This window comes from Cervus elaphus, chromosome 33 (genome assembly GCF_910594005.1).
Source record: "Cervus elaphus chromosome 33, mCerEla1.1, whole genome shotgun sequence".
In the NCBI taxonomy this organism is placed as follows: domain Eukaryota; kingdom Metazoa; phylum Chordata; class Mammalia; order Artiodactyla; family Cervidae; genus Cervus; species Cervus elaphus.
Window position 1 is genome coordinate 30,328,959 of NC_057847.1, and position 24,597 is coordinate 30,353,555.

Genomic DNA, 24,597 nt, shown 5'->3' on the forward strand with positions numbered 1-24,597 from the left:
TCACTCTTCACTTAAGAACCCCAAGAGAGACGTTCATTTCAGGCAATGCTTGCAAAAACCAGGCTGATCAAGGGTTTGACTTCAAACTTCAGTTTAGGCCACTAGTGAATTGGTCTAGAATCTAGACCAGGGGTCAGCAAACAATGATCCGCAAATCAAATCCAGACTGTGGCCTGTTTTTGTAAATAACATTTTATTGGAACATAGCCACAGTCACTTGTTTCCTACTGTCTATGAAAGCTTTTGTCCTACATAGTTGAGGAATTGAGTTGAATAACTGCTTCAGCCCATATGGCCTGAAAAGCCTAAAATGTTTACTAACAGGTCCTTTATGGAAAATGTTTACCAACTCTTGAACTAGGACATGTGGAAAATTAAACCAAGAGCAAGTACTGTTCTGTCTGTTCATCTTATCACTTCCTATGTGGAATCTCACTTCTTTCATCACCATCATCACTATTATTTTCGTAGCTGTCATTAGATTATCATCTCTACACACATTATCATTTAATCCCTGTAAAAACTCCTTGACATATATGCAGTCATTTCCCCCGTGTTATCAATAATGAAATCAGGGCTTGAGAGATTATGTAATCTGCCCATGGGAGGAATACTTGCCATAATTAAGGAAAAGGACAGATGGATAGGTGGAGGACAGATGAAGAGAAAATGTTTGTCTCCATGCATAGCCTAGGGAATTCAGGGAGAAGTCAAGAAGAAGCTGGCCCACAGCATCATGATATATAGAATAGAGAGGATATTAGAGAGGGAGGAGATGGCTGACAGGCTTTGAGAAGCCCCACGGCCTAGCCATAAGGGAAAAAGAGAATGGGGAGGAATTTGGGGGTATTTTTTTCCGATGTGATATAATCTATGGGAAGAATCCAGCTCATGGAACTACCACAGACTAGGATCACTTGATTACCTGAAAAAGACTACATTCAAGCAGGAGTCAACCTTTATTTTAGCTCAGCAAATAGCTCGAATCCTCAATAGATGGAGACCAAGGAAACAGCCTCCATGTGAGTCACGTGACAAACAATCATTCTTTGGTTGAAAGGGTAGAGAGAAAGAATCACGTGCCCATCCTAGAGGCCAGCTTGAGGAATTGCCTCTTCCTTTACAAATAGCACTGATGAAAACCAGTGCTGTTGGCTAGGAACAACCGTTCATGATCAGATAGCCTTCCTCTAACTTAGTGAGAGGGCCAGGTTTATGAGTCAAAGGACGGCTTCCCCAGCTCTATGCAGGAAGCTGGCCACTCCACTTGTGTGCAAAGCAGCAGATGAGCCTGACAGCTGGACAAAATGTGAATGGAGAAAGTGAAAGTCACTCAGTCATGTCCGACTTTTTGCGACCCCATGGACTATACAGTCCATGGAATTCTCCAGGCCAGAATACTGGAGTGGGTAGCCTTTCCCTTCTCCAGGGGATCTTCCCAACCCAGGGATCAGACCCAGGTCTCCTGCATTGCGGGTGGATTCTTTACCAGCTGAGCCACTAGGGAGGCCCAAGAATACTGGAGTAGGTAGCCTATCCCTTCTCCAGTAGATCTTCCCAACCCAGGAATTGAACCAGGGTCTCCTGCATTGCAGGCGGATTCTTAACCAACTGCACTATCAGGGAAGCCCTGTATTCAAATAGTGCTCTACCAGTTAATATACATTGAGACATTACGTAGTTAGGCTGTCTCTATACACCTCTGTTTTCTCTATTATTGTAAGGATTAAATGAAATAATACAAGTAAAGAACTTAGAAACAAGTAAAGAAAATACCTTATTATTGTTGTTATTATTACTGGTGGTAGTAATATAACTGTGCATGCGTGAGTGCTAAGTAGCTTCAGTTGTGTCCAACCCTTTGTGACCCTATGGACTGCAGCCTGCCAGGATCCTCTGTCCACGGGATTCTCCAGGCAAGAATACTAGGGTGGGTTGTCAAGCCCTCCTCAATGGGATCTTCCCAACCCAGGGATCAAACCCTCTTCTCTTACATCTACCTGCATTGGCAGGTGGATTTTTTTTTGTTTTTTTTTTTTTTTACCACTAGCGTCACCTGGGAAGCCAGGTATAGCAGTAGTTATCCTAAAAATTAGTTCACTAGTAGCAGGAATATGGGGCTTCCCTGGTGGCTCAGGCAGTAAAGCATCTGCCTGCAGTGCGGGAGACCTGGGTTCAATCCCTGGGTTGGGAAGATCCCCTGGAGAAGGAGATGGCAACCCACTCCAGTACTCTTGCCTGGAAAATTCCATGGACTGAGGAGCCTAGTAGGCTACAGTCCATGGGCTCGCAAAGAGTCGGACACGACTGAGCGACCTCACTTCACTTCACTTAGCAGGAATATAGCAGAAGCAGTAGGCACATATTGCATGTAACAAACTCTAGGACAGTCAAGCTAATAATAGTGTCTTTATTGTTTCAGCAACCCTTTCACCAGAAAACCATGGTAAGGCTGTTTATATAATGAATCAAATTCTTGTGTCATGACTCTAACCCACTCAGTGTCTATATGCTGCCTTACACCTCTTACTGACTTAAAAACATGTTATTCTTTGTAGAATAGTGATGTGCAATCAAATATAATGTAGTCTTTTAAATCATAACAGTAGAAAAATTGGAGATACTTTACAGAACAAAAGCTATCCCAAGTGTTTCCAAAGAGTTATTTAGCTTTCAAACTCCCACAGAAGGAACTTCCCTGGTGGTGCAGTGAACAGGAATCTGCCTGCCAATGTAGGGGACATTAGTTCAATCCCTGGTCCAGAAAGATTCCACATGTTGAGGAGCAGCTAAGCCCATGCGCCACAACTACGAGCCCATGCTCTAGAACCCAAGAGCTGCAACTACTGAAGCCCTACTGAGCCCATGTGCTGCAACTACTGAAGCCCGCACAGCTAAAGCCTATGCTCCACAACAAGAGAAACTACCGCAATGAGAAGCCCGCACATTAAATTGAAGAGCAGCCCCCATCCTCGACACATCTATAGAAAGCCTGCACAAAGCAATGAAGACCCAGTGCAAAAAAAAAAAACTAATTAATTAAAATAAATAAAATTTTTAAAAAGCTGTGTTGTGAGCTGTCCTATAGAGAGGACCATGTGATAAGGACTGCATGTCTCTGACCAACAAAGACCTAAGGTGGTCTGCTCACAGACATTAAAAAAAATAAATAAGACTCCCATAGAAGAATATTTCTGAGAAATTTTTGAGTTCACATGGATAGCCCAAATGACAATGAACACTATTTACAAACTGATGAAAACTATGTTTATCTCTTTTTATTTCAGATTTTCCTTAGTGTCATAGTAGGAGCTTTAAATCTTGGCAATGCCTCTTCCTGTTTGGAAGCCTTTGCAGCTGGGCGTGCTGCAGCCGCCAGCATCTTTGAGACAATAGACCGGGTATGTAAAAACCAAAAGTAAAGGCCATTAGCAAGTTGAGGGTGGGGAGAGAAATGAACTCATGAGGAATTTATCCTCAGTGTTAAAAAATATGAGGAACTATCACAATGCCCTTAATTCAGCAATACTTAATAAGTACTGTCATGAGCCAGACCACAGTCTGAGATGGGAGTGCAAGAGTGAAATACAGCAAATAAGGCCCTTCCTCTCATATCATATGGGAAATAGGCATTAACGAAGTAGACATATCCAAAGATAGGATAATATTTGACAGTGAGAAGTGCAATGGTGCCTCAGATGGTAAAGAGTCTGCCTGCAATTCGGGAGACCTGGTTCGATCCTGGGTTGGGAAGATCCCCTGGAGCAGGGCATGGCAACCCACTCCAGTATTCTTGCCTGGAGAATCCCCATGGACAGAGGAGCCTGGCGGGCTACAGTCCATGTGGTTGCAAAGAGTTGGATGCAACTGAGGAACTAAGAAGCAGCAGCAAGTACAGTAATGGAAATAAAACAGGTCACTGTGATAGTGGTTGGGGTAGCGGAAGGAGACTTTATATTGAGTGACAGGGACACCAGTTATGAACTGAGAACCAAAGCAGGTGAGTTAGCCATGCAAAAAAGTACTCGGGAGAGGAGTGATGCCTGGGAGGTAAGAGCAGGGAGCATGTTCATAGGAGAGACCTCCAGGTTGGGAAAGGGCTTGGTGAGTGCAAGGAACTAAAACAGTCAGTGTGACTGAACAGAGTAAGCAAGAGAGAAGCTGAAGAGATGGGAAGCAGCCAGATCATACTGGGTCTTTAAGACCCGGTTAATAAGATTAGATTAACTTCTAAATGTGACAGAAAGTTTACAGGCTTTGACCCTGGTAGCCTAGCTAAGATTTTCCTGATTAGTCTATTGGAGCACACTGGACGTCAAGATCAGTTCAGTTCAGTTCAGTCACTCAGTTGTGTCCGACTCTTTGCGACCCCATGAATCACAGCACGCCAGGCCTCCCTATCCATCACCAACTCCCGGAGTTTACTCAAATTCATGCCCATCGAGTCAGTGATGCCATGCAGCCATCTCATCCTCTGTCGTCCCCTTCTCCTCCTGCCCCCAATCCCTCCCAGCATCAGGGTGTTTTCCAATGAGTCAACTCTTTGCATGAGGTGGCCAGAGTATTGGAGTTTCAGCTTCAGCATCAGTCCATCCAGTGAACACCCAGGACTGATCTCCTTTAGGATGGATACAAAGGTCAAAATCCAAGAGCATCTTCTCTGAGAAGATGCCCAGGACTGAGTCAGAAGCCCTGGATATCCAGACGTACATTGTGGGTCCCTACATTGTAAGTGCTGGTGAGATATAGAACCTACCTGAGGAAACTGTCCATCACTTTATCTGTTTTATATTCTGGGGTTTCATTTATTGGGCTATAGAAAGATAGTTGAAAACCATGTAGAGATATCCAAATTCTACCTCATTCTTGGCATTGTTGTATGCTCAAATAAGATGTGTCTAAAAGTTCCTTGAAACTATTAAAAAAAATTAAGGCATTTAAAAATTATTATTTTTACTATAGAATAAAGAAGGAAAAATAGATGACACTGTAGCCCCCAAAAGAGGTAGGATGATGAATTTCTCTCACTAGGGTAATAGAAGGAAGAAGTTGACCCTGAGTGTTCTGGTAGCAGGAGATAACCATCACTCTGATCTGATTATCCACCATGGTTAAGTTCTGAATTAGGCTCACTACTAACAGCCATGGAGGTGAAATTCGCATGTCGATTAAAAGTTGGTGGCATTTGAAGACATCACTTGAGGACATTCAGTTAGTGTCAATCATCATTTACAATAGTCAAATGTAGGGTGCTTTTGGACTTTGACCACTTGAGACTCCTCTACTTCCTCAATGTACAAATGTGTATCATCTGTCAAGTTAGGTTATGGTGACAATCACATAAAAGAGAAAAACATTAAAACACCTGTAGATTGTCTTTTTGGGTATCTCAATATTATAACACTCCATAATAATATCAATATATTATATACTAATATATTAATTACTGATTAATACTGTATATTGTATTGTGATATTTTCACTATATAAAATATATCACAGTAATATAAAATAAATACTAATTAAATTAAATTAATGTGATAATGTTTTACACAAATTATGTGATCATTGACAGTTTTAATTATAATTAATTATACATTAATTATTTATGTAAGTTAGGTTATATATAAATCTACATATATGTATAATATATAATATATTTTAATACAATTATATAGCAGTAGTAATTACACAGTAGTAATCTCAACACTAATTTCCCAATAAGTGTTAGTGAACATTATTACTATTATTAATACAATTTCATGTAGAAGCAGCTTATCTTTGGCAATGTTTAGCCTGATTGCTGTTATGTGTTATGAATAAATTTAAACTGAGATGGACAGTAAATGCATGTTATACATGCTATTGCTCTATCCCTTTTACATTCCACTTCAGAAACCCCTCATTGACTGCATGTCAGAAGATGGTTACAAGCTGGATCGAATTAAGGGTGAAATTGAATTCCATAATGTGACCTTCCACTATCCTTCCAGACCAGAGGTGAAGGTACGTGCCAATCTTTTTCCAGTTTTCTTCTTTGATGATTCATTTCCAGAGCCACAGATTATTTGTTTTTCTGAAGCATGACTCATTTTCCAGGAGCACAGAGACATGTTTCTTTGGAAGTGTCCTCAGGTCTTGTTCCTTAGGCCACTAACCACATTCCTTGTGCTAATAATAATAATATACAAATCTCTTTGGTAGGAACAGTTTGGTAGCACATTCCGGTTAAGTCAGCTGAGTGACACTCTTGAAATGAGCGGCAGGTCCTGTCACTGTGAGCGCAAGCTAAACAAACTGCAAGGCAATCAGAACAATCCAGGACAGTTGTGCCAAGTATCTCTTGGAGGCTGCAGGAGGTAGAACACTGCATGGGTGGGGTATGAAGCGGCAAAGGAAAGCGGCAAAGGAAAGCTGCCGTCTGAAATTTTTTACTTCCTATCCATGTTTGCAAGGATCATTAGATCAATCCTTAGAGGAAAGGTAATTTTCTAATCTTATAATCACTGTCTTGTACTATTCAACTGTTCTGGGCACAAGGTGAAGAAAATTTACAAAAAAAAAAAAAAGAAAATTTATACTATTCCCACACCTACTGAGCAAGTGTCTTTAAAGGCAATTTACCCTACAGGAAACTTAGAATCTACTTCTCTAAAAGAACTGGCTTTGGAAGGAGAGAAGACTTACTCCTCATTTTTAACAGAGTATCTTTAGCCACCCTTTCTTTTCATTTATTTACTTTTAATTGAAAAATAGTTGATGCACAATATTGTACTACTTTCAGGTGTACTGCATAGCAATTAGATATTTGCATACATTATGAAATGATCGCTGTGGTAAGTCTAGTTATCATGTGCCCCTATCCAAAATCATTACAATGTTATTGACCATATTCCGTATGCTGTATATTATGTCCACGTGCCTTATTTATTTTATAACTTCAGGCTTCTACCTCCTTAACCCCTTTACATATTTTCCCCTCTGGAAATCACTCATTTGTTCTCTGTATCTCTGAGTCGGTTTTCATTTTGTTTTGCTTGTTCGCTTATTTTAATTTTTAGATTTTACATATATGTGAGATCATACAGTATCTGTCCTTCTCTGTCTGATATTTCACTTAGCATAATGCTTTCTAGATTCATCCATGTTGTCACAAACAGCAATATTTAATTTTTTATGTCTGAGTAAATTCCTTTATGTGTATGTGTGTATACATATGTATATATATACATATATATATATTCATCAATAGATAAATGAGTATCGAAGACATATATATATATACCACATTTTATTTACTCACTCATCTATTGATCTATTTAGATTGCTTCCATATCTTGGTTATTGTAAATAATACTGCAATGAACACTGGTATGCATGTATCTTTTCAAATTAATGTTTCTGTTTTTTTCTGATAAATACACAGAAGTGAAATTTCTGGATCATTTGGCAGTTCCATTTTTAATATTTTGAGGAAACTTTGACTGTTTTCCATAGTTAGCTACCCTTCCTTAATATTTCTATTATCCCCACAGAGGTCATGGAAATGCAACTTAATTCTAATACTACATAGTTGTAACATAAGTAAATTTACATATATACACATACAAACAAATATACATCATACATACATACTTATTTATATAATATAGGTACATGTATATTCTGATATTTCTGAAGTATATTCTTGATTATAACACACATACATATATAAACATTAAATGTAAAAGTGCCTTGTGAAATATAAATAACAAGGTAGTACTTACTCAGTAAACATTTTTAAATAAATGGCTAAAAATTTACTTTATAATATCTGTTCAGAGACAGCTGTTCAACAAACACCAGTTTGAACTGAAATACATTTATTTCATTTCTGTTTTATCTTCTATTCTCAATGCTAGTAGTTTGCTTTAACAAAGTCTCCTACTGCTAAGTGACTTTTTCCCCTAAGGTAATTGGGACAGTCTCCTTGAGGTATCCTGGCATGTCAGAAAAGTTTTAAATTAGATTTTGGAACATGGTTTTCGAGGTGGGCCTGGCTTATTTACTTCAACAGTGTTACCACACATCATTTTATTTGTTGGCTATGGCTATTAGTTTATGACTAAGTAATATGCTAAATGCTAAAACCACATCCTAGCACAGTTTACTAATTTTTCTGGTTATTAATAGAAATCAATGGATGTTGCTATGAGGGTGTAAGTAAACACATACACAGTGTCCTAACAAAGTGTTCTAACTTGTAGCCTAACTGAGGACAACCTGAACATTGTTCTTTTCTTTGCTCTGCAGATTTTAAATAAACTTAGCACAGTTATTAAATCAGGGGAAGTCACAGCTGTGGTAGGATCCAGTGGAGCTGGGAAAAGCACGGCGCTGCAGCTCATTCAGCGATTCTATGACCCCACTGAAGGCATGGTGTGTATCTTCCAGAAACTTCTTAATACCTGGAGATGTGTGCATGGATGCTCAGTCGTGTCCAACTCTTTGCAACCCCATGGACTAGCCCACCAGGCTCCTCTGTCCGTGGAATTTTCCAGGCAAGAATATTGGAGTGGGGTGCCATTTCCTCCTCCAGAGGATCTCTCTGACCCAGGGATGGAACCTGTGTCTCCTGCCTCTCCTGCATCAGCAGACAGATTCTTTATCAGTGAGCCACCTGGGGATAGTAGGTTGAAAATGGTGATATATTGGTCAAATACAAACACCTAGCAAACACAGACAGCACTTTGACATCTGCATAGTTCAGTTAATGATTTGTTTGGTTTGGTTTTTTGGCTGTAACCTGCCGCAGGTGGGATCTTCCCTGACCAGGGATCAAAGTCTGACTTACTGATTTGTTTTGACTAAACCAAATGGACTAATTCTCTCCATAGTAGTTGTGTTCGATGAATAATCAGTCCATCTGCTCAGTGATGTAACTGAATGTACAGATACATTCAAAAAGGTATTGCTGCCTTTTCAGTGAGGGAAAATTTCCATTTCTTTCTTTGTATTATAACAAAATTGTTATTATTCCTTAAAGTTCTCCAAACACTAAGTATAAGAAAGCTTACATGGCCAGAATTAAGAGAGAACAGTTCTTGATTGTTACTCTGAGATGTTAGGTCTAAAAATAATTACATTATTTTTGCAAACTACTTAGTCTCTTTCTCCTTGTGTTTGTCTGACTGTAAATATAGACTGAAACTAAGAAAAAAATTAATAATTGCTATTTATCACATATTGTATGTCAAGTACTTTATAGAAATCATTACTTATTTTCACAGCAACTTCCAAAGATAAATATTCCCATTTTACAAATGAGGAAGCAGAGAAATTGAGAGTTGCCCCAGATTTGAACCCAGATCTGTTGGATGTCGAAGGCTATGCTCTTTTCACTCTGCCTCATAATCATTCTTGTTAACATCTCCTTGATTCCTTGAGATAGAATCATTTGACTGTATATTAAATGACTTTTTCCATGCAATGAGCTCTATATAATGCAGGTACTGTCAGAGTGACATGGCAAATGTGATAAGGTTGTCTTTTTTCACAGACACTTTATTCTCTGGGTATTCTTTGCTACATACCATTATAATTATACTCTGAATATATAGAAATCATGTTTTTTATATAAAATGTTTATATTTTTGCTAATAGTAATGGTTATTTATTTATCCCATTTATAGTTTCAATTGTATTTGAACACCTGAGTGTAATTTGATGAATCAGGCTAGAAAGTAAGATTTTATTCTAAAACATACACATATATGCAAGATAGAGACCATTGGTCATTTTCTTCATATCTTTCGAAGTTCATTTTGGCTTCAAGTCAAAAGATAGAAATATTTAAAGTATGATGAATAACTGACTGTACTCTTTATTGAGAAATTAAAGCTTTTTCTATTCTTGGGCCAATCGAGCTAAACTAAGTGACCTTTATATCAGTTGTGTTTCTACAATGAACTGTCCTACAGCCCTACTTGATTTCAACTTATGTTGTCATCCTTATATTAACAACCACATTATAAGAGGAATTGTTTTACACAATCTTGTAGGTCTCATTTTTTCTCCTCATAGATCAAGTACAGCACAGTAGTAGTACTCAGAATCTTGAAGGATTCCAAGAGAAGTGATGTTATGGTTTTTGTTCTCTAGGTGACCTTGGATGGCCATGACATTCGCTCTCTTAACATCCAGTGGCTCAGAGCTCAGATTGGGATAGTGGAGCAAGAGCCTGTTCTGTTTTCCACCACCATTGCAGAGAACATTCGCTACGGCAGAACAGACGCAACAATGGAAGATATAGTCCGAGCAGCCAAGGAAGCCAATGCCTACAACTTCATCATGGACCTGCCACAGGTACCCCTAGCCTCTCATTCCAGAGGGAAACCCAGAATTCATAGAGGGAAAAAAATTACATAGTAATATACATTGCTTTTCATTTGAATTCTAAATTATCAATGTCATGTTTTCATCTTGTGCCTGGAAATGTATTTTGAGTTCCCCTCTTTGTCTGAAAATATGTGTGGTTAATACATTAAAATCTACCAAACTGCAGCACCCTTTTTTAGAAGCTCGCTTTAACATACCTACAATTTCCTTATTCCATCTATTTAAACATTTGTCTAAGCAGATGATAAATTTGTCATGTGGTGGTAACTTTCACAATTCTCTTTTGATGTCTGCAACTGTTACTGTTCTCAAATTTTCTTGTGTTTGAGCTGCTAATACTGTGTCTTCAGTACTATGTCTCACATATTCAAAATTTCCTCGTTTATCTTCATTTTATATTATAGCAATGACAAAATCAACTCAGTATTATACTTGTATGGATTTCTTGGCCAATGGTCTGCTAAATCAAAGAAGAATTATTATTACTATTTAACACAAATACAGTACTTACTACCGGAGAAGGCAATGGCAACCCACTCTAGTACTCTTGCCTGGGAAATCCCATGGAAGGAGGAGCCTGGTGGGCTGCAGTCCATGGGGTCGGGCAGAGTCGGACATGACTGAGCGACTTCACTTTCACTTTTCACTTTCATGCACTGGAGGAGGAAATGACAACCCACTCCAGTGTTCTTGCCTGGAGAATCCCAGGGACGGGGGAGCCTGGTGGGCTGCCATCTATGGGGTCGCAAGAGTCAGACACAACTGATGCGACTTAGCAGCAGCAGCAGTGCTTACTACATATCAGGCACTTTTCTAAGCACTTCACATCTATTAGTTCATTTAATTCTCCCAATCATCCTGTCAGGCAGCTATATTATTATCCCCATCTACAGAAGGAAAATTGAGGTTCCAAGAGGTCAAATCACTTGCTTAAGGCAAGGTTCTCATCCAAGGTAGTCTGGTTCCACAGTCTGTGCTCTAGAATACGTCCTTCTCAGCCTTCCAAAATGCCTGTATGAATAGGATCGCAGATGTGTGTATGATATAGTCTAGTAGTTAAACAATATAAAGCTTCAGAATCAGACCGCCTCTGGACAAATCCCAGCTTCTGCCCTTGTAAGATTCATGAACTTGGGCAAGTTACCCCCTCAGACTGCAACATTACTTTATCCATCAAGGAGAATAGTAGTACCTGCCTCATGGCACATCAGTCAGGACTAAATGAGATGATATGCGTAAAGAGTTCAGATCCACGCTTTCTACATGGTAGATGCTCAACTCATGTTGCTAATATAAGTGAGATAAGAGACTGACCACATCACTCCCTTGTGAGATTCCAGTGTAATACTGGGCATGCAAGATAGTAACTGTTTGCTGTTCATGGTAGTGATTACAAAGCTACTTTGATCTTTCATTCATAATATATAGACAACTTCAGTGTTGTGTTTTTCTGTGTTCAGCTAGAAGAAAGAGACAAGGAATTGACATATGCTTTAATCCTCTAAAATGGATTTTCAGGATGTTGATTAACTTTTATTGTGGTGGAAACATTTTACTTGAAGTTCAGCTAAAAAGAAACATTTTTATCATCCAGAATGAAAGAATAAATCAATATCTTTATTTTATACACAAATATTGATTAGATAATAACCTGTTTCAGGAAAGGTTTTTTTTTTTTTTTTTTTTAAGTGAAAGATGGATGTGTGAAAACTCATGCTTGAGAAGGAAGCTAGAAAGGACTTTTGTGATAAATGGATCACTGTCAGGATCCATCAGATTCTTGCTGTTCATCACTGATGTGGCTTTCTTCCTAGCAATTTGACACTCTTGTTGGAGAAGGAGGAGGCCAGATGAGTGGTGGCCAGAAACAAAGAATAGCCATTGCCAGAGCCCTTGTTCGAAACCCGAAGATCCTGCTTTTGGACATGGCCACCTCGGCACTGGACAATGAGAGCGAGGCCATGGTGCAAGAGGCGCTGAGTAAGGTTTGTTGAAAGTCTAAGTTCCTTTGATAAGTCCGTGTGGAAATCCTTGTGTTGTTGTAGGAAAGGCTTCTGTGAAGAGAGGAGGAAGAGAAAGAGAGACAGAGAGAGACGGACTACAGGGGTCATTGTATCTGTTTGGAAAATATTGGCTCACCACAATGTTCCTCACAGTTGAACAGAAGACATATGATTTGCTTCTAAAGGCTGCACATGCAAAATTGTAAATCTTGTTAAGTCTAACTCACAAGAGGTAATTTTAAAAATTTACATTTGGTTTTAAGATGTTGATTAATAGCAGCAACTGGAGCAACGTATGATGTGTTTACTAGCCACTAAGAAAGCATGCTGGCATTTTCTAATGTCTGTTTAGCCTATTTACGAATCTTCTTGGGGAGCGAGCCTCTGCCTTACTTGTGGATTCTGAGACAGTCCAAACGCCACTGTCAGCTTTGTCTTACAGTCTGACTCAGTGCACCGTACATCCTCACAGGTTCAGCATGGGCACACAATCATCTCTGTCGCTCACCGCCTATCTACAATTAGAGCTGCAGACGTCATTATTGGTTTTGAACATGGTACAGCGGTGGAAAGAGGCACCCATGAAGAACTGTTAGAAAGGAAAGGCGTTTACTTCACTCTAATAACTTTGCAAAGTCAAGGAGACCAAGCCTTTAATGGAAAAGACATAAAAGGCAAGTGCCTTTTCAGTTATGCTTATACATTATGTTAAATAGTTAGCATATATGATGCTTTTGGATTACCATGCATTTTAATATATAGTGTCTTAGTTGTTCTCCTCAAAGCCCTGGGGGACATTACATATATGATAAAGGAAAGAACAGATGTTCGGGAGGTTTAGTTATTGATCAAGTCATAGGGCTAAAACCCAGGTCTCCTGTGGAAGAAACTTCAACTCCATCCCCTTTTTTCCCCTCACACTTTGCAAATAAGAGAGTCTTCCTAGAATGTCCTGTACTCAGTATGAGCTCTCTTCTTGTTGGTTGAGTGAATTAAACAAGGACTAAAAAGTTTTATGCATATTTTCTTTAATGTAGGTAGATACTTCATGTCCTAATGTACTTTCTCCTTTACAATCTGAATTTTCTTTCTTTTTTTTTTTTTTTTTTTGCCACATCATGTGGCATGTGGGATCCAATTCTCTGACAAGGGATCGAACCCATGCCCCCTGCAATGGAAGCATGGAGTCTTAACCTCTGGATTTGGTGGTTTACCTAAACCTATGTTAAGCATCCATTACAAACTTTCTCTCCCATATCAAATCTGGATTTGTTAACACTATTGGGTAAAATGACTGTATACATTGAACATGTGATTTATTCTGAAAAGATTTTTTTTTAAATTTGGTTCATCTACTACTTTTTTTTTTTTTTTTGCCACCTCTAGTGGATTTCTCAGGCTTCCCTAGTGGCTCAGAGAGTAAAGAATCTGCCTGCAATGCAAGAGTCCTGGGTTTGATCCCTAGGTCGGGAAGATCCCCTTAAGAAGGAAATGGCAACCCTCTCCAGTATTCTTGCTGGAGAATTCCATGGCTACAGTCCATGGTGTCAAAAAGAGTTGGACACAGTTGAACAACTAATGCTTTCACTTTTCTTTTCAGTGGGTTTCTCACAAGATTTTTTTGTCATTCATATCAGCTATAGCTATAGGTATCTATTTCTGTGGTAATATCACATGGGCTATCATTTAATTCAAAAGATTCAAACTTGATGAGTATTTTTAATTTTTTTATTGTTAGAATGTGCTGGACAAGTGTTAGCTTTTAGTTATTGCAATAAGGTTAACAGGTTGTTTGAGATCAGATATAGTAACAATATGCTATGCAAATATAGTAAATAATCTTATTTTGCTTTGATTCTGCTTATTGTATACACTAAGGGATCACTCGTGTTGTATTGAATAGGAAAGGATGAAACCGAAGATGCCTTACTTGAGAGAAAACAGACCTTTAGCAGAGGGAGCTACCAGGCTAGCTTAAGGTAAGCTCGGGCAACGGGGCAGATTTTAAAGTTTTCAGATGTTTTCAGGAACCCTCTGCAGCTAAGATCTTCTGGCAATATCTCAGGTACACTTGGAAAGCCCGTAAATACAGCCCCAGGTCTTGTGTAATATGAACATGCAAGTGAATCGTTGGTTGCCATATTGACATTTCTGTCTCCAATCCATAGAGGTTTCTTAAATTTGGCTTCTCATTTTATTGAGGGTAGGGGGTCATGATAAAGATGTTCTGTAGTTAAAATGTTGTTTATTGAGCTTAGAAAGGGGATTTTTAAAAAATCTGTGTTTAGACTTGTCTCCCAGAATTAACTGTGGTATGAAGCACTGTCTTTTTTTTTTTCCATTTATTTTTATTAGTTGGAGGCTAATTACAATATTGTAGTGGTTTTTGCCATACATTGAAATGAATCAGCCATGGATTTACATGTGTTCCCCATCCCGATCTCCCCTCCCACCTCCCTCTCCATCCCATCCCTCTGGGTCTTCCCAGTGCACCAGCCCGAGCACTTGTCTCATGCATCCAACCTTTATCTTTCTGGCTTACTTCACTCTGTATAATGGGCTCCAGTTTCATTCATCTCATTAGAACTGATTCAAATGAATTCTTTTTAATGGCTGAGTAATATTCCATGGTGTACATGTACCATAGCTTCCTTATCCATTCGTCTGCTGATGGGCATCTAGGTTGCTTCCATGTCCTGGCAATTATAAACAGTGAAGCGCTGTCTTAAATGGAAGTCAGATTCATGCCTTCAGCTCCATTCTTTAACCTACTGAGCTGCAATTGAATTACAAATATTTCTGCTCCCAGAGTTCCCCATCCAAGGTCAAATCATTCTTTAACTAGATGAAGTATGAGATGTGTCATCTAACACTCAAAGCATATTTTCCTAAACATGAACTTTTGAGGGGGGGGATCATTCTGTGGGTATTGATTTCCAAAGCATATTTTTGGGGCATGCTGTAGCAAGACTATAAATTTAATCTTTCATTATGGTTTAAAAGTTTTAAAAAAAATAGTTCCTTTAATGTTAAAGGTCTGTATATTAAGAAAAATTCTGCCCAGGAGTATTTATGTGTATTTGTGAAAATGTTTTTCAAGATCTTTTTTTCTTAAGTCCAGAGACTATTTGTAGGCAATAGACTGACATTTCTCTACCGTGTCCCTTATCATTTCTAGGATATTTGATTCAAGACTGTGCTCTAAACAAAGGCTCAATTTATGACTTGCTCATTCAAGATAGCTAATTGTTTATTGAAAAATGGTTAAAGAGGCTTAAAACATAATATTCTAGAAGCAACTCCAAGTAATTCAAACACAGATTTATTTACTTTTAATATTCAAAGACTAATTCACTGGGTTTTATGCTTAGGGGTTTTATTTTTCCTTTTAAGGACAGGTCTATTCAGAACATTTCAAGAAATGCTAGTTTCATTGAATTTTTTCAATTTGGAAAGTAATAAAGCAATAGTTCAAATGTAAAAGCTATAAAAATTGCCTAAATTGTTAGGTAATTTTTAAAGACATCTGGCATTAATTATTTCACCATGTTTTTTTCTGAGTGGAAGAAAAAGATTATAAAGGTCATCAGAATCATGGTCTGAAGGTATCAACTAACTTCTTAAACCCAGAAAATGACTAGGCATCTCTTTTGACCACTAAGTTAAAGCTTGCAAAGAGGAAATGTATCTCATGGTGAGGTCAAAAGGAAATAAATATTTTCTTAATTTTTCAAATGAACAGAATTTTTCCCATTCTAAGTAGTTTACTTACAGTTTACTATTAGGCCCACATAACAGTTTTAATATAAACATTTCTTATTTGGCTATTAGCTCTTGCAAATTCTACATTTTAGTGACTAGGGAGAGAAGCCCAGAAATACAACCTGTACACCGAAAGTAGCTATTAACCTCCTACAGAGAAAGATTTATAGGTTTGAGTAAGAAGATCTGTTAAAAATATCTTATTGTGTAGGCTGACAGATTGTTTTTTAAGAGGACTAATTGAAGTGTTAATTTGTATCTTATTTCCTCGGTCTGATGCCTAAGTCTCTCTTTAGTAATATATTTTAGATTCAAGAACAATTTCCATGGATGACAATAATTTCCTAAATGATCATGTTGAGAGAGAGAGAGCACATATTCCCAAATTAGCTGTTTTTGTTTCCGATGAGAAGTGGTACACAGCTTCTGAGGAAGGGAGGGGGAGCTGTGTAGGTTTCTGAGAAGGGGAGTGACAGAATCCTCATGCTGCTGTTCGTGGTAGACCAGAGCGGCAGGTCAGGCCCCTGCCTCGCACCCTTACTGTTCATGGTCTCCTTGGGGCAGCTTATGCTAGAAACTTGTAGAATGCTGGATGAATGGGCAACAGGGAACGAGAGACAGAGAGATTTAAGAAACGTAAGATTAAAGTAGTAGAAATTTGAGGGAGTAAGGATTGATGTCTTCCCTGCTCAGAACTGGGAGGTAGTCAACTATATTTTGATGCCCTCTTCTCCACATACTCTTCCTTGTCTGCCAACACTCTGAGTTTCTTTTTCAGGCCCCTAACCTTCAGTCTCAGCCCTCTCTTGCACTCAGTTCTCTCTAGCTGACACAGACCTATCCCTCACACCTTTGGGAGTTGAGCTCTTGACCTCAGTTACCTAACTGAAAGAAATGACTCTATTGCTGCAGAGTTTCAGGCCAAATGGGACGGGCTTGGGGTGTCACAGAAGCCAGTTTGGTAGCAGGAAGTCAGAGGGGGGTGTGGTTTCATGCCTGATCACAATGAGAGTTTGAGCAAGAGGGAGGACTTGACATAAATGCACCTGTTGAACCTGGTGACTAAGGAAAAAGATGCCATCAAATGAACGTGGGATAAGTGAGGGTCATGAAGCTGATGCATTGCTGCCTTCTCAGGAAGGATAGATGAGCATCTGCAATAGGCAGGCGCCACCTGGGTGTTTGTTTTAGTCTAGCCTAACCTGAAAACAGATGACAGGAGACTTATGAATAACACCATCTGGATCTCTCTACCACAGCTGACGCAGATCTCCTCATCACTACAATCTCCCTCTTTTCACTGTGTTTCTTCAGACCAAGTGCTTTGAGAATGTAACTTCCATCCTTTCAAGTCTTCAGGATTACCTTTATCACTTAGCAGTCTATTTGCAAATGGCTAAAAAACCTCAGCCAACCTGGTTTAACCTTTAAAGGGAAAGAATAAAAACATTACTAAATAGTTCAAAGGGGCTTTGGCTTCAGGCAAGACTGGGGCTTCAATGACTTGGTCAAGATACATACAGTTTCTTTTTCTTCCCTTCTCAGCTCTACTTTTTTTTCAGTATTTGTTTTTTAGGAAGCTTCTTTTCTTGACATAATTGCCAACAGTTTCCAGTGTCACATACTTTCAAATTTAACCTAGAAGAAAGTAGAAGTCTCCTTCCCGGAAACCTCAGGGGAAAACAAAACAGCTCGAATCACTTCCTATATCTGCTCTATACTAAGTTTCTGTACCTAGTAACCCTATCTCCATACTTGTCTTTATACTGTTCTGTCAATCAGCAATGCTCTTTCCTCTAGCCTACAGATACCCACAGCCTACCTTAGCCACCTCCTCCATGAAGCCTGTCATGGTAGCACCTGACATATGTTCTTTTATCCTTTAAATTTCCATACTGTTTATTTAAACCTGCTTTATAGCACTTATAACATTCTTCCTTATATTAGGGTTGGTTGCATGCATTGTTCTTCTATAAAACTTTAAGCGCCTTAGGGGAGAAGACTGTAATTGTCCAGTCTTTGTGTCCCTTCACAGCACCTAACATTGATTCGTGTGTTGTAGGCGCACAATCTTCTTCTGTTGAATGAATCAGTGAACACATCAAGCTAAATTATATTTCAATAATATATTTGTTAATTAAATCCATCCCTAAAGGCAGTACATAGCCTGGAGAAATTTCCACTAGGGTTCCTATTTCCTCCTACTAGTCTATTTGTGTCCAGGCAGAATTATGCTAAAGCAAACATCAGGGAGAGAGAGAAAGAGAGATATCAAAATTTATCGTACAATCCTAAGGGAGGTAATAGTGATGGGCCATTGCCATTATAGCAATAGCAGAACCATGTGGGTTTGGGATAGATTTGAGTCTTGGATGCTTTTTTTTTGGTGGACTAGTGAAACAACTTTGGCCTCTTCTCTTCCTCCCTCTGTGTGTGTACTCTGAATCAGGGTTTAGCTTGGCACCATAGCAACCAGACTGATAGTTCTATCAAACCCACTCAGGAAGGTCCCGTATCCAGTTACCGTGTAAAACATTTCTGTTCATTTGACACAGGTGATGTAAACTTGGAACCAGTTGAGTCCTGTTCCAACAATCCACAGACTAATTCATCTTTCTTTTTACTTACAGAGCATCCATCCGACAACGGTCCAAGTCTCAGCTTTCTTACCTGGGACATGAATCGTCATTAGCACTTGTAGATCATAAGTCTACTCATGAACAAGACAGAAAGGTCAGATACTAGTGGCTCATGGGGGGTGGAAGAAGTCTCTCCTGGGGACTGTCGTATGCCCTTTAAGCTTAGAATATGAGTTTTCAAGGCCTTTATCTAGTAATGTTTCTCTAAATCGAACTAAATGGGAGGCTCCATTAAGACCTGAATGAAACTCTAAATTTTATATAATGCTTTACATAATATTTTCAGAGATGCATAAATAAAATATTTTAAGAACACATGGTAACTAAGCTGAACCATTAAAAGTTCACTGATAATTCTCTTTTTCAATATAAATTTATTTATTTTAATTGGAGGCTAATTACTTTATAATATTGTATTGGTTTTGCCATATGTTGACATGAATCCGCCATGGGTGTACATGTGTTCCCCATCCTGAACCCCACTCCCACCTCCCTCCCCATCCCATCACTGATAATTCTTATGTGAGCCATTCTAATAAACATAATTACATGTACTTAGCAGACTATTTGATTATGCAGGAATCCCTTTCAAGTTCTTAAGACTATCTGAAAACCTTTCTTTGTAAAACTTTAAATCTCCTTCTTAAATGATTATAATAATTATAAAGTGTTAGATACAAGTTATTGCAAATTTTAAATTAATGGGGCCTGATTAGGTTTTATGAACATTTGTTTACTTAATACAATTTTATAATAATTGTTTTAGGGTACATTTAAAATTAACTTTAACACTATTCAAAGCAACATAAAAATGAAATAGATACGAGAAGAATCAACACATACAGCAATAGTCAACGTTGTTCATCAGGATATCCACTGCTGCAGTGGGCACAGTCTAACTTTCACATAAGGTGACCATCCCTTCTACTCAGAGCCTTTCTTAATCACTGAACTTTATTCTTCAGCCCTGATCCTCTCCTTTGCAATCCCCCATTACTCTTCATTTCAGTCTTTTCATGGCAATTTTCTTATTGAGGCTTATTTCAGATCATGTTTTCTTATCCTGTTACTAAATTACAAGCTTCTTAAAGTTAGTGACTGTTATTTGTGTTTGTATCAACGTGGGCTTCTTGCTTTGCCTGGAAACTCCTTTATCCTTTACTATGAGACCTAGCAAACATTCCTGCTTATTTGTCACATGTAAACCTAGAACCAGCCGAGTCCTGTTCCAACCTGCTGATAACCTACAGACTCTTTCATCTTTCTGTTTAGTTACAGAGCTGCACATGGTAGGACATCAAGTGACTTTTAAAACTAGGATGAAAAATTAACTTTTTATAGTAAAATAAAGTCCAAACCACAAGATTTATCAAAGAAAATGAGTCAGAGAATATTTTAATTACAAACACATCCATTATGCATGATGTAATTTCAAATTATCTTTAAAACATTTCAGTATGAGAATCCTTTTGGGGAGTAATTATAAACACTGATTCACAATGCCAAATTTGGAATAAAGTACTACGTATGATTTTATGACTATGATGGAAGGATTATTAAGGCTCTCTTTTGGTTTTAAGATATTAATAATAAATAGCATTCTTAATTATCTAATGTTGTTATTGTTGTTGTTCAGTCACTAAGTGGTATTCGACTCTGAATAGATAGCGTTCTCAGTATCTAATACAGCTGGTTTAAATAAACTTCATAGAGGAACACTGTCTCAGGAACAGCAGGGTGGATCCAAGGAGAGAAAATGTTTAGCAAGCCTGGTTGCTTACTGCATCTTGCCATTAAGGACTCAGCACCTCTTCTCATTCTAGAAATAGTTTCTTCATTTATGTCTGTGGTGCTGCCACCCGTAAGTACAAGATGTTTAATACAAGGAGTTTAATAAGCTTCAAGGAAGAAAGAACCAAACACTACAGTGGCATTTCAAACGTAACAGCACCAATTGTATTCAATTTTTTGCATTTTTATTTTTTCCCCTAGTTTCTGGGAAAATGTTTGACAATAAAAACAAGAGAGTTAGGAAGGAAAAGAAAATCCAATTTTGTTATTGTTGAAGCTGGTAGATGACTCAGCACTGTTGCAGAGAACAATCAGATTTCCTGAAGATCAGGTTCCCTGACTTCTGATGAAGGGAAAACTCAGAGGGGAGTTATTTAAATAAAAGGAAATCTAAATCAAATACAGAGAGTAGTTTCAGAGAAAACAAAACTACTCCCTAAGTATTCTACTCATCAGCATTGCCAGTTAGAATACAATAAATAACTCAGTTAAATGGAAACCAAGAATCTGCCTGCAATGGAGACCCAGGTTCAGTTCCTGGGTGGAGGAACAATCCCTTGGAGAAGGGAATGGCAACCCACTGCAATATTCTGCCTAGAAAATCCATGGACAGAGGAGCCTGGTGGGCTACAGTCCATGGGGTCGCAAAGAATTGGACGTGACTGAGCATCTGAGCAGAGAGAGTGTAATTTTAAAAAGATGACACTTTTATTTCTTTCTTTAGTTAAGGGAGGAAAAGGAAAAAAAGTAACAGAGCCAATGTGATTCTGCTAAAGATAGAAGTGAAACAGGCCTTGTGCTTATATTAATCCTGCTCATTTGTATGATTATCTTTTTTGATTTAAAAATTAAATATTTTAAAAAAGGAAACAGAAGAATCAGCATTGATAGAATTTAATATAAGGACTTCCTAATCAGAGTAAATTTTAAAATATTTTAGATATTTAGGTTATTCTAATCCCAAGTAAATTTTAAAGTATTTTGATAGTTAACTAAATTCTTTAAGATCAAGCGCTGGTAAAAAAAATTTTTTTCATATTTTGATGAAGAAGCTCTAACCTGACCTGTTGTTTGGGGGATGTTTTATTTTGTGTGGCAAGGCAAAAACGTTTATTTATATAAAGGCGTTATCTCCACCTTGTGGTCTCTTCGAGTTTTGACTCTGAAAGCTTAGAGGAGATAGTTTCAAGTTTGTGCTTCCAGAGTGTAAGTGGGCTGTCTGACCCAATGTTTCATGGTTAGCTGGTGACAGAGCTAAGACTATAGCCTGTTTTCTCTTGGTTTCCAAGCTATACTCTTGGCTTTCATAAATCAAATCACAGTTATAATGCTAATAAAATTGAGATTAGGATTAGGGGAAAACTGCAGGCTAAAGCTTCCAGTCTTTGATATCTAGGCACCTCTTTCAGAGGAACTAAAAGGTAGAATATGTATGAGATTGTGTCAAGGTCAAATATTAAAAACCCATCACTTCATCACAGCTAACTTATAGTAGGGTTTAGGCATTGGTTAGGAGATAGGACAGGGTTTCCCAGGTGGCTCAGTGGTAAAGAATCCACCTGCCAATGCAGGAGATGTGAGTTCAGTCCCTGGGTTGGGAAGATCCCCAGGAGAAGGAAATGACAACCCACTCAAGAATTCTTGCCTGGAAAAATCTCATGGACAGAAGAGCCTGGTGGGCAAGGTCCATTGGGTTGCAAAGAGTCGGACACGACTGAGTGACTGCACGCGCACACACGTAGGAGATAAGACAGGAGATCTGTAGAAATCACTACTAGTATTTAATCATTTGGAAAGTCCCTGCTTCTTGGTCATAGTTACCATTTCCTATCATCATATCTTAAAGTTGTCACCAAGGCAGGAGACCGCCTATGGGTTGGCATGGAGAATTCGATGTAACAAAATATAGAAATCTGGACATGAGATTTAAGTAGGAAGTTATATTTTCACCTGAGCTACACAGGATATGGATGGAAGGAAGCTGGGAAAAGCCCTTTGTTTAGCATTTAATCATCTACCTTGTAAGTGTGATCAGTATTTTTTAAATAAATGTTTTTTTACATTTATGCACCATGAGCATAAAAGCTTCATTCATTCTTTCATCCAATAAGTATTGATTGCACACATAATAAGTGCCAGATATTGTCTTAGGGATGCAAAGATGAGCAAGAGCACTGTTCTTCTTCCTTCACTGGAGCTGCTGGCAGGATACTTCTTTAAGTATGATAAATAAGTGAGCACTATGCAACTTATCATCGACACAATAGAGGCAGGAATTGCAGTGAGGAAGCGTATATAAACTTTTATAATTTTGTCTCTCTGTGAGTTACTGGTTTGCTGTGAATTTATTATATCTATGTATATATACTTATCTTTTATATATATACATATTTATATTATATCATATTAATATAAAATATGTAATATAATATAATATTAATTATAATATTATACACACACACACACATGTTTTGGGGCTTCCCTGATAGTTCAGCTGGTAAAGAATTCGCCTGCAATGCAGGAGACCTCAGTTTGATTTGTGGGTCAGGAAGATCTGCTGGAGAAGGAATAAGCTACCCACTCCAGTATTCTTGGGCTTCCCTTGTGGCTCAGCTGGTAAAGAATCCGCCTGCAATGCAGGAGACCTGGGTTTGATCCTTGGGTTGGGAAGATCCCCTGGAGGAGGGAACAGCTACCCACTCCAGTCTTCTGGCCTGGAGAATTCCATTGAGAAGTCCATGGGGTTGCAAAGAATCAGACACGACTGAGCGACTTTTGCTTTAATACATATTTTTAGCTTTTTAGCTTTTTTTAGATGAGTTAATTTGTCTTTAGCTTTGCAAAATCCCAGAGGAAAAAACCTTTCTGTACATAATGACTTGCATTTTCTTTTGTTCTTATGCTACTTTTAGTTCAATTCAGTTGCGCAGTCATGTCCAACTCTTTGCATCCCCATGGACTGCAGCACGCCAGGCCTCCCTGTCCATCACCAACTCCTGGAGTTTACTCAAACTCATGTCCATTGAGTCAGTGATGCCATCCAACCATCTCATCCTCTGTCACCCCCTTCTCCTCCTGCCCTCAATCTTTCCCAGCATCAGGGTCTTTTCAAATGAGTCAGCTCTTCACATCAGGTGGCCGAAGTATTTGAGTTTCAGCTTCAACATTAGTCCTTCCAATGACCATTCAGAGTTGATTTCCTTTAGGATTGACTGGTTTGATCTCCTTGCAGTCCAAGGGACTCTCAAGAGTCTTCTCCAACACCACAGTTCGAAAGCATCAGTTTTTCAGTGCTTAGCCTTCTTTATGGCCCAACTCTCACATCCATACAGGGCAAAGGCTAACAGAGTTTTGCCAAGAGAAAGCACTGGTCATAGCAAGCATCCTCTTCCAAGAAGCTATCAAGTTAGCTTGACACGATTTTATGGATGCTGGAGCATACATAAGAGCTGTGTCAGAGATGAAAGACTTTTTACTCAAAGCACGAGCAGGAGCCAGTGCACACATTTCCACTGATTCCCCAGCCTACCCCCACTTCTCAGCTGATGAAAGAGAAGTAGGTGATTCCAGCAAATGAAGGGGAAGAGGAAACCCAGGCTTGAGAAACCTGGTGTTTTTATAATGGGCAATAAGCCCTTTTCTTAGGATGGAAACCCTATCCCTCTCCTCCAAGGCTATTTGCTTGAGAAAACAGCCTCAACAAAGGTGGGCAGTGCCTCTGTTCACAAGATGTGCAGAAACACGAGCGAGCCATAGAGAACTTTGTCTATCTCTTTCCTTTTGAGGAGGAGGAGGCAACTGAGCCCCAGAGAGCTGAAGTGCTCTATGATAAGTTCCATTAGTGGCCACGTGGGGCTCATCCAAGAACCACGTTCTTTCCACAGGCCTGTTTCCCTCACGCTTTCACAGGCACCTTTCTTCCTCTCTGCATTGATTTCCTAGAGTTGAGTAAGACATCAGAGATGAAATCATTGAAGGATTTGCTACATGAGTGAGTAGCAACTATTGAGGGCCGACCAAGAGAA

The 24,597-nt window shown here is 38.7% G+C and overlaps 1 protein-coding gene across 3 annotated transcripts in view; it reads left to right on the plus strand.

Annotated features, from left to right (window-relative positions):
* ABCB11 (ATP binding cassette subfamily B member 11) overlaps nt 1-24,597 on the plus strand; it is a 102,574-nt gene that overhangs the window by 49,651 nt on the left and 28,326 nt on the right. For 2 of the 3 annotated variants that reach the window (XM_043894849.1, XM_043894852.1), the window contains 8 exons: nt 3,288-3,401; nt 5,896-6,006; nt 8,293-8,418; nt 10,141-10,344; nt 12,192-12,362; nt 12,853-13,054; nt 14,284-14,359; nt 18,773-18,875. In XM_043894849.1, coding sequence (XP_043750784.1) covers nt 3,288-3,401; nt 5,896-6,006; nt 8,293-8,418; nt 10,141-10,344; nt 12,192-12,362; nt 12,853-13,054; nt 14,284-14,359; nt 18,773-18,875 — 1,107 coding nt within the window. The remainder of the gene's footprint in view (nt 1-3,287; nt 3,402-5,895; nt 6,007-8,292; nt 8,419-10,140; nt 10,345-12,191; nt 12,363-12,852; nt 13,055-14,283; nt 14,360-18,772; nt 18,876-24,597) is intronic. The other variant, XM_043894851.1, reaches the window with a different exon arrangement.